General features: G+C 44.8%; 1 protein-coding gene across 1 annotated transcript; it reads left to right on the top strand.

Moving 5' to 3' along the window:
- Positions 1-468: 468 nt before the first annotated feature.
- R3HDML (R3H domain containing like) lies at positions 469-12,166 on the top strand. Its single transcript, XM_066626356.1, has 5 exons — positions 469-729; positions 5,369-5,487; positions 6,384-6,516; positions 10,911-11,026; positions 12,034-12,166. Exons 1-5 carry the CDS (start codon positions 469-471, stop codon positions 12,164-12,166), a joined length of 762 nt encoding a protein of 253 aa, XP_066482453.1.
- Positions 12,167-13,454: the final 1,288 nt, after the last annotated feature.

Genomic DNA, 13,454 nt, shown 5'->3' with positions numbered 1-13,454 from the left:
ACAGATTTGCTTGATGGACCAAATATCTGTGAAAGCAGTAGGGGAAGGAGGTAAAGTGACCATAGCAGCAGGTTATTAATTAGCATCCCTTTGGCAGGCACATGCAAACATTTGGAATTATTTGGCGGGGAGAGGGACTTTCCCTCTCTCAAACTGGACAGGAGTGTTAAATAAAATGCCTCTGGAGATTTCACAGTTGGTCTTAGGAATTTTGCTCTTTATAAATACAACTTAGCCAGTCTCCTTCTCCGGCTCATAGCAAGATCCTCCTCCGTATACTTCAAAATGCTTTTCAAGTTCCAATGGCATTTGTATGTGAAATACAAAAAATGAAAAGGTATGTCTGTTGTTATCTTTTTTAGATACACAAGCCAGAAGAAAAGAGAAGATTTGCCTTATTGATTGCAAGAGACATTTTTAAGAACCAGGCCATCAGTTACTTAGGAGAAAAAGTCAGCCAATCCAAAAATGACTCTCTTGCATGTGGATTTATATTTTACTGGCCTGCTCTTCTGGATTATACAGAAATCCAGCTCTTTAGTGCTACCCAATAGTACTGAACTCCTTTACCCATCCAGCAACCCTGAGGAAGGCCTCACATCCATCCTTGGAGTACCAAGGACTCGCAGGAAGCGCTATATTCCTCCCAGGGATATGAGTGTGCTTTTGGACTACCACAATCAAGTCCGGGCACATGTGTCTCCACCAGCTGCCAACATGGAGTATATGGTAAGTGTCTGTAGTCCTGGGTCATCTCCACAGGCCAGGGAACGTGGCAGTCACTGCAGTCCAAGGCACCTGGCGGTAATGTTGCTGCTGCGTGCTGCAGAAGGAGGACATCCTTGTTGGCCTTGCTAGTTGGCCTGGGGCATCTTCACAGGCCAGGGAATGTGCCATGGCAGTCCAAGGCACCTGGCAGAGATGTCGTTGCTGGGTGCTGCGGAAGGAGGACATCCCTGTTGGCCTTGATAGTTGGAGGGGGTGGAGTCTTGAAGGTGCAGGGGACTTTAAGAGAGAAAGATGCGTGTGCTGGAAGAAGGATGAAGGGGGGAGTGACGAACGAGAGGGGAGTGAAAGAGAATGAATGGAGAAGCAGTGAGGCTAGAAGGAGCAACAAGGAGAGCCAAAGGAAGGAGGAGATGGACAAAGAGGAGAAGGACAGTGTGACAAAAGAGGGGGAGAAAGGAAAGAGGAGGGCAGTTGAAGGGTCAGGTCAACAAGGGGGTCAGAGGAGAGGGCGTGAAGAAGGAGGTGGAGAGGAGAAACCAAAGGCATGGCGAGGAAAAGGGTGGAACTCCCTAAGCCAGGCGAGCGGGAACAAGAGACAAGGCCCTTTTTCCTCAGCTATGGGTGATCAGTCAGTGGGCCAGGGCCACTAAGCCATTGCCCACCCTCTGAGCCCCAGTGCAGGATAAACAGGGGGAGATTAAGGGGGACTACACTTGGCAGCAAGGGTTTTCAGGGCAAAGGAACTCCTGCTGACAGGGAGCAGAAAGGCAGCAGGACAGTGTGGAGTGAGTCCAGAGAAATTTCTCCCATGCTCCTTGCTGATGTAAGAGCGCAAATAAATAACTGACAGATTGACAGCAGCCTCTCCCACCCCCACCCCCACCCCCGTCTGTACAAGGGACCCAAGGGAGTAATCATCCTGTCTTTCCCTTCTCTGTATGACATGGAGGTCCCTACCTGGGAAGAGAACAAGGGTGCAGGGGCTGCTACTGTTTATTTGATACTTGTTATTGGAGTGGTGGAGGGAGAAGAACCATCATAATTGGGAAGAGGGGAAGTAGGGAAATGTTTATTCTATACATTTGCACCCCAATTTCCTACAGTGGAGCCATTTCCAAAGCGGCTTTCATGAACTAGAGCAGGGACGTGCGGTGCGGGGACTGCAGGTGAGGCAGAACTGCCCTGTTGTTGTCCATGGAAAAGCACCGCAGCTGCCCCACCTGCTTACACCCGAGAAGGCTCCCTTACATCCACTTTCTCAGGTGTAAGGAGAGCCTCCTTGGGTGTAAGTGGGTGGGTAGCTGTGGTGCTTTCCATGGACTACAGTTGGGTGGTTCTGCTTCACCTGCCGCTCCCGCATCACACATCCCTGGAGTAGAGTCCAGAGAAGCTGTTACGGAGAAAATTGATAACTGATTAACAGCCCAGTTCTATCCCTGGTGGGGTCACTGGGAACAGTGGTGCCAAAATGGCAACCACTGTATCCTGTAGCCCTGCAGAAGCTGCTGGAGGTCTCCTTGGGTGATGGGGACATTCTCCCTCTTCTGAGTAAGGGCACAAGCCCTGCAATGAGGCTACTTGGGTCTGCACCGGCTGTTTTGCCTGGTCTGGAGAAACAGCCAGGAGACTGGAGAACCTCCATATTGGGCTTTGCAACCCGACATGGAGGACAGGATCAGAGGGAGCAGGGCTCCATCAATCCCACGCTCCCCCCCCCCCCCCCGCGGCCTGCTCACAAAGAGAGTACATCACAGTTTGCTGGTGTGCTGGTATGGGGCTGCTGATGGGGACTACTGCAGGCTTGCATGGACTGTGTGATTTGCGTACCTGGTTTCCTACACCCACCCCAAGGTGTTTGAAGGAAAAGTTGTGTGCTAGCTTGCAGTTAGAGTTACCACCTTTTTTCTTGTCTGTAGGCTCCACTGCTAGGGGAGATTAATATCTGGAGCAAAATAGCAAGTGAACTGTTTCTCATTCAACTGGGATCCTTCCTCAACTCACAATTAGGGTTGATTCTGCTTCTCATAAACAGCTTCAGCAGGGTCAAAAGATGCTCTTTGATTGGTAGTTTTTTTTTCTTTTTTCTTTTTGTGGATACTTGCAGACACTTGCAAAGTCTTCACTTGCCCAGGAAGCATTGCTTTCACTCTGAACTGATGTTATTTGCCCTGAGTGATTTCAGCCTGTAACCAATCTGATTGGCCATGTAGCAGTGTGAAATCAACCCAATCATTTTGTGATTTCCCATTGGCTGAGATCACCTATGTTATTTCTCCAAGAAGCACTTCCTTCACTTCCAATTGGCTTCCTTTGTCCCCAGTGAGTTCATGATATTGGACATTGCGTATGACTGACTACAGCAGGGGTGTCAAACTCATTTCATACAAAGGGCCGATTAGCATTCATGATGCCTGCTGAGGGCCAGAGGTGATGTCATTACACAGGAAGTGATGTCATTAAACAGGTCAAAACCAGAAATAAGCACTATTCTCATGTAAGAACTCATTAGCTGCTAATGACAGGAGAGAAAATACACAAAACTTGATCATATTTCAAGATGTGGGAGAGCCCAATTATCACGCGGGCCACTCTTTCAGCAGTGTCACCTCAGCATTGCTCAGCAGCTGAGAGCCTGAAGGCTAGATAAAAAGCTTCTGCGGGCCATATCCGGCCCCCAGGCCTTATGTTTAACACTCCTGGACTACAGGGTACTGTCATACATGATAATCCCCATAGAGGGATGAAGATGCAATAATTAGAAGAAGAAAAATTACGCCAAAGTAGATGCAGCAAATAGGTGAAACAACAATGGGAGGGAGCAAGTTTTTTTGAAAGGTGAATGTTTTGACAGTTAAGGATATTTCAGGAAATATGTCACATAACATACACATCATTACTTTGCAACCCCAAAGCAAACATTCAGGATAGCCTTAAATCATATTATTTGGCTGTATTTTCAATATGTTCAGTGCTTAATAGCTACTGAACTAAAAACTCTAAGAGTTCTGATTTCTTGTTGACTTCCCTCTAGATATGTAGCATTTGTTAAAACCATGTGTTGCTTTAACATGGACTGGAGACAGTCTTTTTTCATCAAATAGATGTCAATTTGAAAGGAGAATCACTGCTCATGGTGTGTACACAGTGGCATCACTAGGGTTCGCATCACCTGGTGCTGGATGCCAGCGCGTCACCCCCATGCAGTGGGTGGGGCAACACCCCAGATGGTGGGTGTGCTGATGTACCATCACTCCGCCCCCACTGGTTTTTTGGCTGTACCTTTTGCAGAACACATTCTGCATGAAATTACGCATTGATGGATATATAACATGATGGTATTATTCCTCCAAACTGATTTTAGTGATTTTGGTCACTAGTGGTGTCACACACCCCCAAGGGTGTCAACTTACTAACACCTTATTGCAGCAGTTCTCAAACTTTTAGCACTGGGACCCACTTTTAGAATGACAATCTGTCTAAGACCCACCAGAAGTGATGTCATGGTGGAAGTGACATCATCAGGCAAATTAAAATAAATAAGTATAAATAATTTTATTTATTAAGTAAAACAAATAATTAAATAAGCAGCAGCCAGCCCTGGTCCACCAAATGAATTTCCTCTGTAGCCTGCCTGCAATAACCCCCCCTCCAAAATCAGTAAGGTTTTCAGCCTACCCAGTGCCCAGTTCAATTTAACCAGATCACTGTCAGGATCTACCTGGCTTTGCAAGTCTCAAAGTTCACCTTATCAGCTGAAATCTCTGTTTTGATCCTTTTTAGTGGGGGAAGGGGGGAGGCTGCCTTCTGAAGCACTTGTTTAGCTCCAAGTGCATAGGATCAGGACCATTTTGGTAGCCTTGCATTCTCCTTCACCTGATCTTCCACACCAGCCAAGGCACATTGGCTTACTCGCAAGTAAATGCGACCACGAGGCTTAGTTTCACTTTCCATAAGGCTCAATACATTCATCTGCTTGGAGGGAGGGACTTTCTTCTCAGGTGTTTTTGGGGGCTGCATTCATTGGATCAGGACCACTCTGGTGTTGTTGGATTCCTCTCAGCCTGCCCTTTCCAACGGACTGGCAAGTTTGCCTACTCGTGAGTAAACGCCCGATACGCCGCACTTTCACTTTCCATAGGGATCCATGCATTTTTTGTTCTCCAGTTTTTTGGCCATAACTTTTGATAGAAAGGAGATATTTCACTCTGGTTTTTTGCATTGCATTCCACTCGAAATTCCACATCCAACAGTATATAACATGATGGGGTTACTCCTAACCACCACAATTTTAGCATGTCACCTCCCCAGTGCGCGTCACCCCCATGTGTGCGTCTCGCGGTGCGACCCGCACCCCCTAGCGACGCCACTGTATGTACACTCATTCTACCCTTCGCTTATGGTGAATTTCCTGCATAAGGTTTCCTGCCTAAGGTGGGGGTTGGGCTGGATGACCTATTAGGTCCTTCCAACTCTAACATTCTATTTCCTCCAACACAACGCATGAACACTTCTAGCACTTCCCTTGTTCTGTGACATGCAGTAGGTTAAGTGTGAAGGGGCTGGGCTACTTTGAACAATGACCAATCCCACTGTGTTGCATTGTTTCGTTCTTGTTTCCCCCCCCCCCCTTTTTGACTAGGTATGGGACGAGAGGCTAGCCAGATCTGCAGAAGCATGGGCAAAACAGTGTGTATGGGAACATGGGCCTCCACAGCTAATGAAATTCATTGGTCAAAACCTTGCCATTCATTCTGGAAGGTAAGCAACTATTAGTGTCTGCTGGCAATACTTAATGTTGCATGTAATTTTTAAAAATACTATATCCTACCCTTCTATCACCATCACTCTCAAGACAGCTTATGCGGGCTCCCAGCCAATTACCCATCCAGCACTGATCTAATGAAGACCATGATCTTCAGATGACAACATATCTGCACCATGTGTCCTCAGGCCATGCCCTGCAATCCAGTCAAAGGTGCCTAACCCCCCCACACTTCAACTTCGGTTGAACAGTGTGCCCCCACCTCCTTGCAGTTCTGTATAGTTTTCAATAATTGGAAATAAGTCAGAAGTGACTTTTATTGGAATGGCTTCAGATTATGTAAGTGCAAATATGATGACGTCATGTCATGAATATTCTTCAGGCGCATGTAGGGAGCAGTGGGAATGGATGCAAGTTAGGAGCTTCACCCTCATCTTTCCAAATTTTATAGTTTAGAGTTTAGACCAGGGGTCTCCAAACCCCAGCCCTGGGGCCAGATGCAGCCCGCAGCAAGCCTCTTTCCAGCCCGCGGCCAACCTCTTGTCCCCTGAAAGCCTCTGGCCCGCTCAACTGAACACGACCAGAACAGTGCTCTGATTGTGTCTGGAGGGTGTTCTGAGGGCCAGAGAGGTTGAATGAATGAGCCCATCCATTCATTTATTCACTCATCTAAGTTCCATCTCTAATTTATTTATTTAAATTTTATATTTAAATTTTTTTTCCGGCCCTCCACACCACGCCAGATATTTGTTGTGGCCCTCTGGCCAAAAAGTTTGGAGACCTCTGATTGAGACCATAGGCTTCTGTGTTTGGTCAGGCAGCATTATTTGCATTACCCAGAGCACTTTTGAGTTAGAGAAATTAATTGTGTATTTTCTGTGGCCTTCTCCAGGTATCGTTCAATTGTGGACCTTGTGAAATCTTGGTATTATGAGAAGCAACACTACTCATTCCCTTATCCCCATGAATGCAAGCCCAGTTGCCCTTTGAAATGCAGTGGCTCTGTCTGCAGCCATTATACTCAGGTACAGACCATTGGCTGGACATTACAATATTTTAGTTTCTCGTTAGAACTTAAAATCTAAAATTGAGTGATGTATGGACCTCTGCAATGGTATGTATAATGAATCAGCTTTCAATATCTGATTGTAATACAGCTTAATTAAATCTGGATTAATATCAGTTTATAAATTCTAATGCTTCAGTGTTTTTGCTGTCTGTCTCTTCCTTGTTCAATATGCACATTAGGTGCATATTAGTAGGTGCTGTTTGTTTCTGTTTGTAAGTAAGACCAAAACCATCACAGGCTCTTTGCACACAATATTATTTATTGAAGCAAGCAATCCAGGTAGTTTTTTTGCAAGCTTCCAAAAGAGATGAAAATAAATCCCTTTCTGGGACTTCTCCTTGAGGTGATACACTTTCAGAAGGAGAAGTCATTTAGGGCCCAGTCCTATCTGCAGGATGCACTAGCAGCACATCCTGCAGGCCACTGTTGTGGCAGCACTCCACCTTTCCGCAGAGAGTTGGTTGGTTGGCAACGTTCAGTCTCGAAAGACTATCGTATAAGCCTACAGCACCCGTTATTCCAAGGCGGTCTCCCATCCAAGTACTAACCAGGCCTGACCTTGCTTAGCTTCTGAGATCAGACAAGATTAGGCATGTGCAGGGTACTGCCAGTGCAAGGTCCAGAAGGCCACAGGTGGGCAACAATAGCCCATAGATCGGCTGCCAAACCAGGTAAGATGGTGGAGGTGAATCAGGATTGGGATTTTGGCAGGACAGGGGGCAGGATGGGGATCTTGGCAGCAGCAACATCCAGCCGATGGGGAGGTAACAAAGACTTTTACTTACCTCTCCTGATTTCTCTGGTTGTGTGTCCACCCCTCTCCATAGCATGCAGCACACACTTCATCAACAGCACTGCATGCTATGGGCTGGCAAGTATAGTACTGGGCCCTTAGCCACTATGCTACACCAACTCTCTCTACAATTAACAGGATGGGTCATCTTTTGTCATGCTTAAGTCCCTGAGTCAGAGAGAAGCATCACCACCTCTATTATTTATGGCTAGTCTCACCCCATTAATTTGCCACTCATCACTGTCTGTCCAGTTCCCCTGCAAACAAAACAGACTGTCCTGTCCACTTCTCAGTTTCTTTTCTAGACGCACTTCTCACTTTTCCATTGCTGCATCCAGCATTGGGCTGGCCTTCTGTTTCAGCTGGACTGAAGCAAGCAGAGAAAAAAAACAAAAAACCTTGCAGAGAGATGGTGTGCTTTAAATCACAAAGATGAGGGCAAAGGAACACAGGATTTGACACTTATACAAGCAGCTTCAAGGCTCTGGAAGACATTTTAAGCATTCCATGGACTCAGACATTGTCTGCTATTGGCTAGCAAACCCCTGGGTTACTGTTGCCACATATTACCCTGCACATACCCGATCTCGGAAGCTAAGCAGGGTCAGGCCTGGTTAGTACTTGGGGGGGAGACCGCCTGGGAATACCGGGTGCTGTAGGCTAATACCATAGTCTTTCGAGACTGAAGGTTGCCAACCATATAATTGTTTACAAAGAGTTATGGGGTTGCCAACTGACCAGGAAGAGCCCAGCCTGGCTTGCCTTTGTGTCTTTAGTTTTAGCCAGTTTTATCTGCAGAAATCAGCAGGTGAAACTCTTCATGGCATAGAGATAAAAGCATTATCACCTGCAAAAATCTTCAAATGAAACTACTGTTGAAGGCACAGGAGCAGGGGTAATTCTGGAACACAAATGGAATGTTTTGGCCAAGTGTCTGGAATGCTTTTTTAAAAAGAAAGACAGTTGCCTCTGTTTTATTGACAGCACCTCAGATCTGCAAGGAAAGGTAACATTTTTCCATCCTCACTCATCATGAATCATCTCCGTGGTGACACAACTTTGCCAAAATGTCTGGCAGCTCAGTAAATGCAACCCCTTTATTTGCTCCTCTCTCTGTGTGCAGCCAGCCCAAGGTGGGAAACCTTCTTGTCCCACCTGGGCTGTGGCTAAGCATTTCCACCCCATAATGAATACAGTGCTACAGAGCCCCAGAATGGGGCCATTTCTGTTCTGCCAGTTCAGTCCCTGGAAATACCCAGCCCCATATTTGCTTGGGCGTCGAGTGTTTATAGATACTTCTTCTCAACTTTCCTCCAAAGGCATCTGAGACCTAAATTGTCTCGTTTTCCGTGTTGTGTCTGGAGAAAAGGCAGTAGAGAGATGGAATGCAAACCAGGAAAAAAAACAACCCATCCACTTTTTATTAAGAATTGCATTCAGCTGCACAGACAGTTCTGGTTGTCAGTTTTTTTGGACAATGAAATACCCTCAAATGAAGAAGCTGCCCTTTGGTTTGGCTTGCATTTTGCATTGTGTAACTCTCGGCACATTGGCCAGCTTGCTGAGAATTTATTCTCTGTAAAAAATGCCTGTGGCTTCCTTTTTTGACATCAAGGAAGGCATCAGGTTTTGCCATCCGGGGTGACCCAGTGGCAGCAAAAATCAGATGATATTAGGGGAGAAGCAATAGCTTAGAATACAGTAAAGAAAAGGAAAAGGAGAAAAAGAGGCATTCTGTTCTGTGTGAGAATGAGAGTGCTTCTTCTAAAATGGTGCCTGGCAACTACAGCTTTTATGTTTATGTATTTAAAATACACTCTTCCCACATTATCTGTACCTAATTTGTTCCTGAAAACAGAACTTACAGTGAAAATCCAGATGAGTACTATCATTACTTTAGGTTTAATGGGAAAAATTCTAACTTATTCCAAAGCCATTCCAAGTTCAACCAAAAATCACCCTAAGGGCGCAATTCTAACCCCTTATGTCAGTGCTTTCCAGCACTGGCATAGCGGTGCCAATGGGACGTGTGCTGCATCCTGCAGTTGGGTGTCACTCACGGAGGCCTCCTCAAAGAAGGGAATGTTTGTTCCCTTACCTCAGAGCTGTGTTGCCCTTATGTCACTGCTGGGAAGCATTGACATAAGGGGTTAGGATTGCACCCTAAATGCCTTATAGCATAAGGGAAAAAGTTGTGTGGCACAATAGAATACACAATTAATAACAACTTTATACAGCATCAATAAAATGTTAAAGTCGACAAGGAAAATATTTCAGAAGTTCTGGCATCACATAATGAGGTTTAGCAGCTTACATTTTAGTTTTTTCATCTTCTGGTCTATAGAAGTAAAGTAACATAAAGAAACACAGCATGAAAACAGATATACCTGTAAAAGGGGGCAGTTAATGCACATGCTTTAAGACAGGGGTGCCCAAACCCCGGCCCTGGGGCCACTTGTGGCCCTTGAGGCTTCTCAATGCGGCCCTCGGGGAGCCCCCAGTCTCCAATGAGCCTCTGGCCCTCCAGAGATTTGTTGGAGCCCACACTGGCCCAGCGCAACTGCTCTCAGCTTGAGGGCTACTGTATGACCTCTCGCGTGAGCTGTGGGATGAGAGCTCCCTCCACTGCTTGCTGTTTCACATTTGTGATGCAGCAGCGGCAGCAAAGGAAAGGCCGGTCTTGCTTTGTCCAAGGCCTTTTATAGGCCTTGAGCTATTGCAAGACCTTCATTCATTTATATGTTCAACTTTAATATATTCATTTATGTAAATTTATTCAAATTTTAAATGTAAATTAATTCTTTTTTCCCCTGGCCCCCGACACAGTGTCAGGGAGATGATGTGGCCCTCCTGCCAATAACTTTGGACACCCCTGCTTTAAGGGCATGGGAATGCACTACTTATCAGACAATGCATCTCACATGAAGGAGGGTGCCTCTTCCCAAGGCGCGCTCTGTCCTCCAAGGGTCTAAAGAGTGCTTCCTCTAAAGCTTGCTGGCACACACCTGAGAAAGGGGTCCCTTCTGACTACTGTCCTACCAGGAGAAGAAATCCAAACTTTGATTTGACCTCCTAGAACTCCTTCCTGGGCATGCAAGACAAATTCATTCCCTTCTCTCTTACTGGAGCTCAGAGCAGAAGGAAGGTCTGCCCATTGGGCAAAATGGGAAGTAGACCTTACCTCCATGAGTGTCCTCTCTAGACCTCCATACTGGACCTTATACTGAAAATCTTGGTATGGAAAGAGGGATGGTCTTAATATGCACTGTATGGATAAGTGAAAACCTTTAAAGAAGGAAGAGTGTAATTTAGATTTTTTTTTTAAAGTGTTCCATGATTAGAGGTATTTTAATTGATGTATACAATACTTTTTCAATTGATCTTAACCAATTAATTAATAAAAGGTTGCACCCCTAATAATAACCATTAATACACCTATACTTCACAAACTTATTTATACAATAAATTACTATGACCATTTAGTGTTCCCATTAAAGGCTGGATTCTTTCAAGATTTCCTATTCCCTATATTGACTGCTTTTCTGTCTCCCAAACAGATAGTGTGGGCTTCTTCCAACCGAATTGGCTGTGCTATTCACACTTGCACCAACATGAACGTGTGGGGCAGCACATGGCGGCGAGCAGTCTACTTAGTATGCAATTACTCCATCAAGTAAGTAACTTTTAGGAGAATTATGGCACAGCTTTATGGCACAGTAGGAGGATAGGAAAGTTAGTTCTGGAGAGAGCAGAACAGGGATCAGGGCTTGGCCCACACCTCTTGGTATCTAAGGTAGCATGCCAAATTATGCTTCCCTTCCCTGGTCATGTACTAGATTTCGCTCTTCCCACTTCTTGGACTGGAAAGAAAGAGCAATTAATTCCAGATTAGTCATCTAAGCAGCTGAACCATTGCTTGTTGTATACTGTCTAAAAATGCTAGGTGACCATCAGTCTGACCCATGAAGGCACTAAGGGCGCAATCCTATCCTGCGCTGGAATAGGCAAGCCAGGAGGCTTGCGCTGTATAGCACAGGATAGTGGCTATAAGCAGCTTAGCCAGAGGCAAGGGGAAAATCCAAGCTTCTCGGAGTGCCGGCCCAGCTTCCCCTCGAGGAGGCACAACCATGCTTTACGGCACGTTTGCGACCCTCCCAAGGGCCGGCCTAACTACTAGTTGGGATTGTGCCCTTACATTCTTAAGTAAGAGTGCATACTCAAATTCTCTAAACACAGATATATCTTAAATGTTAAGAAATACTGAGTTTGCTTTCTTGGTTTGTTTGTAAATTTAAAACACATTGGTGGCCCACGCAGATTCTAGTAAAACAAAAGAGATAGAATACATCAAATTTGTGATCAAAACACTTCAGTCTAGTGCTTTTAATCATCAAGTGCTTTTCTTTTCTTAATATAACAATTGTCAGAGGTTTCACTGACTTCCTGTCCAGTTTGAGACAGACAGCATCCTCACTTCAGTGACTTATAGAGAACATAGAGATGGGTAGGCAATCCTTTCTAGAGTGGATAGCTCTTAACTTTTTGAATGGGTATCTCTTACTTTTCTTATGTTCTTATGTTTTTAAAGTAAACAATGTGAAAGTAAAGTAAGTAGAGGAGGGGGAGTTGTGAAGGTGATGTATACCATACAGGTGTCCAACATGCCTTTTCTATCTCCAGGGGAAACTGGATAGGAGAAGCACCTTACAAAATGGGGAGACCTTGCTCAGCCTGTCCACCTAGTTATGGAGGTACCTGCAGCAATAACTTGTGTTACTCTGGTCTCAAATCCAACAAAGTGAACTGGTTCTGAACTTGGCATATATATTCCAAACTCCACAACAGATGAAATGTAGGACTTGCAGCTGGAAATGAGGTGTGCAGCAAATTGTAAAATAGTTGGATTATTTATTCTTGGGAAATCCTAAACTGCTTCCCCTTGCCCTAATGTTTGGCTACTCTGTCATATGCTGTATTGATATAGTTTCATGTATCCTATGCAATTACTGTATGCACCCAAAAGCCTACTTTCCTATCATTTTATATGGGGAGGAGATTTTTAACTGTTGCTATTTTGCAGGCCACCACTATGGTTTGTGTATTCTTTGTGGGCAACTACATTTTCTTTCAGCATACTCACTTTATCGGAGTCCATTTGGAAAGCTCCCTGAGTCTACTGCATTCTGTCCAAATAACTATCTCCTCTGATACCGTATTTCTAGATATTCCTTGAAGGGAGAAAAAAAGTCCACGCATTTTTAATGGGGGGGGAAGCATATTTGCTGACCCAAATATACCATTAGGTCCTAGATTAGCTATTTTCAACCACTCTGCTGTGACACACTGATGTGCTGTGTATGGTCTGCTGGTGTGCTATGAAAGTTTGGGGAAAGGTCATTTATTATTATGGCCATGGGGGGGGGGGGATGTGATTACCCCTACCAGCAGCATGGTGTGCCTTGTCAATTGTCAAAAAACAGATGGTGTGCCTTGACAATTTTATGCCTTCTCAGTATGCCATGAGATGGAACAGGTGAAAATTGCTGCTCAAGGTTAATGCCCTTCATGCATTTTCCAGAACAATTTTAAAGCAAATCTGATGTTCGTATTAACAGAATTCATGCTTTCATTAGCATCACATTTGATTGAGTCATCTGAAACTTTTCATGAAACAACCAAGCTTGCTACAATGTTTGGCTGTCTTAGTTATTATGATAGTAAAAGCTTCTTCTACTGTACAAAGCCAATTGTTTTTATTACTTTATTAAACAACTGAGGATCAAATTAGACAGGATGGCAGAAGATCCATGATTGACTCCCCCCTTTTTTAAATAGGCTTAATTCAGACACTGCCTCCCCTCCCCCAGTTTTGATTAGACCTGTGGCTCAAGGAGTAGGGGGTTAACTTTTTTCCCCATGCTGTTTTCCTGATCTGAATTGCCCCTCACCCATATTGTTGTTGACATCATGGGGCAAAACACATAGATAGCATTTAGCCCTTTATAAATCTGCAGGACATCTGATCATGGGTCTACTGCTAGTATGTTTAGTTTGGCCCTGAGTGAATGAACGTAATCAAACTTGATTCCTGAGTTTGTTTA

The sequence above is a fragment of the Tiliqua scincoides genome, chromosome 4 (assembly GCF_035046505.1).
Source record: "Tiliqua scincoides isolate rTilSci1 chromosome 4, rTilSci1.hap2, whole genome shotgun sequence".
Classification (NCBI taxonomy): domain Eukaryota; kingdom Metazoa; phylum Chordata; class Lepidosauria; order Squamata; family Scincidae; genus Tiliqua; species Tiliqua scincoides.
The sequence above is the reverse complement of the archived record's forward strand: the minus strand, read 5'-3'. Positions and strand labels throughout refer to the sequence as shown.

Coding starts and splice junctions, on each gene's coding strand:
- R3HDML (XM_066626356.1), top strand. CDS start 469: ATGACTCTCTTGCATGTGGATTTATATTTTACTGGCCTGCTCTTCTGG. Junction 5,488..6,383: donor CTTGCCATTCATTCTGGAAG/GTAAGCAACTAT, acceptor GGCCTTCTCCAG/GTATCGTTCAATTGTGGACC. Junction 6,517..10,910: donor TCTGCAGCCATTATACTCAG/GTACAGACCATT, acceptor TCTCCCAAACAG/ATAGTGTGGGCTTCTTCCAA.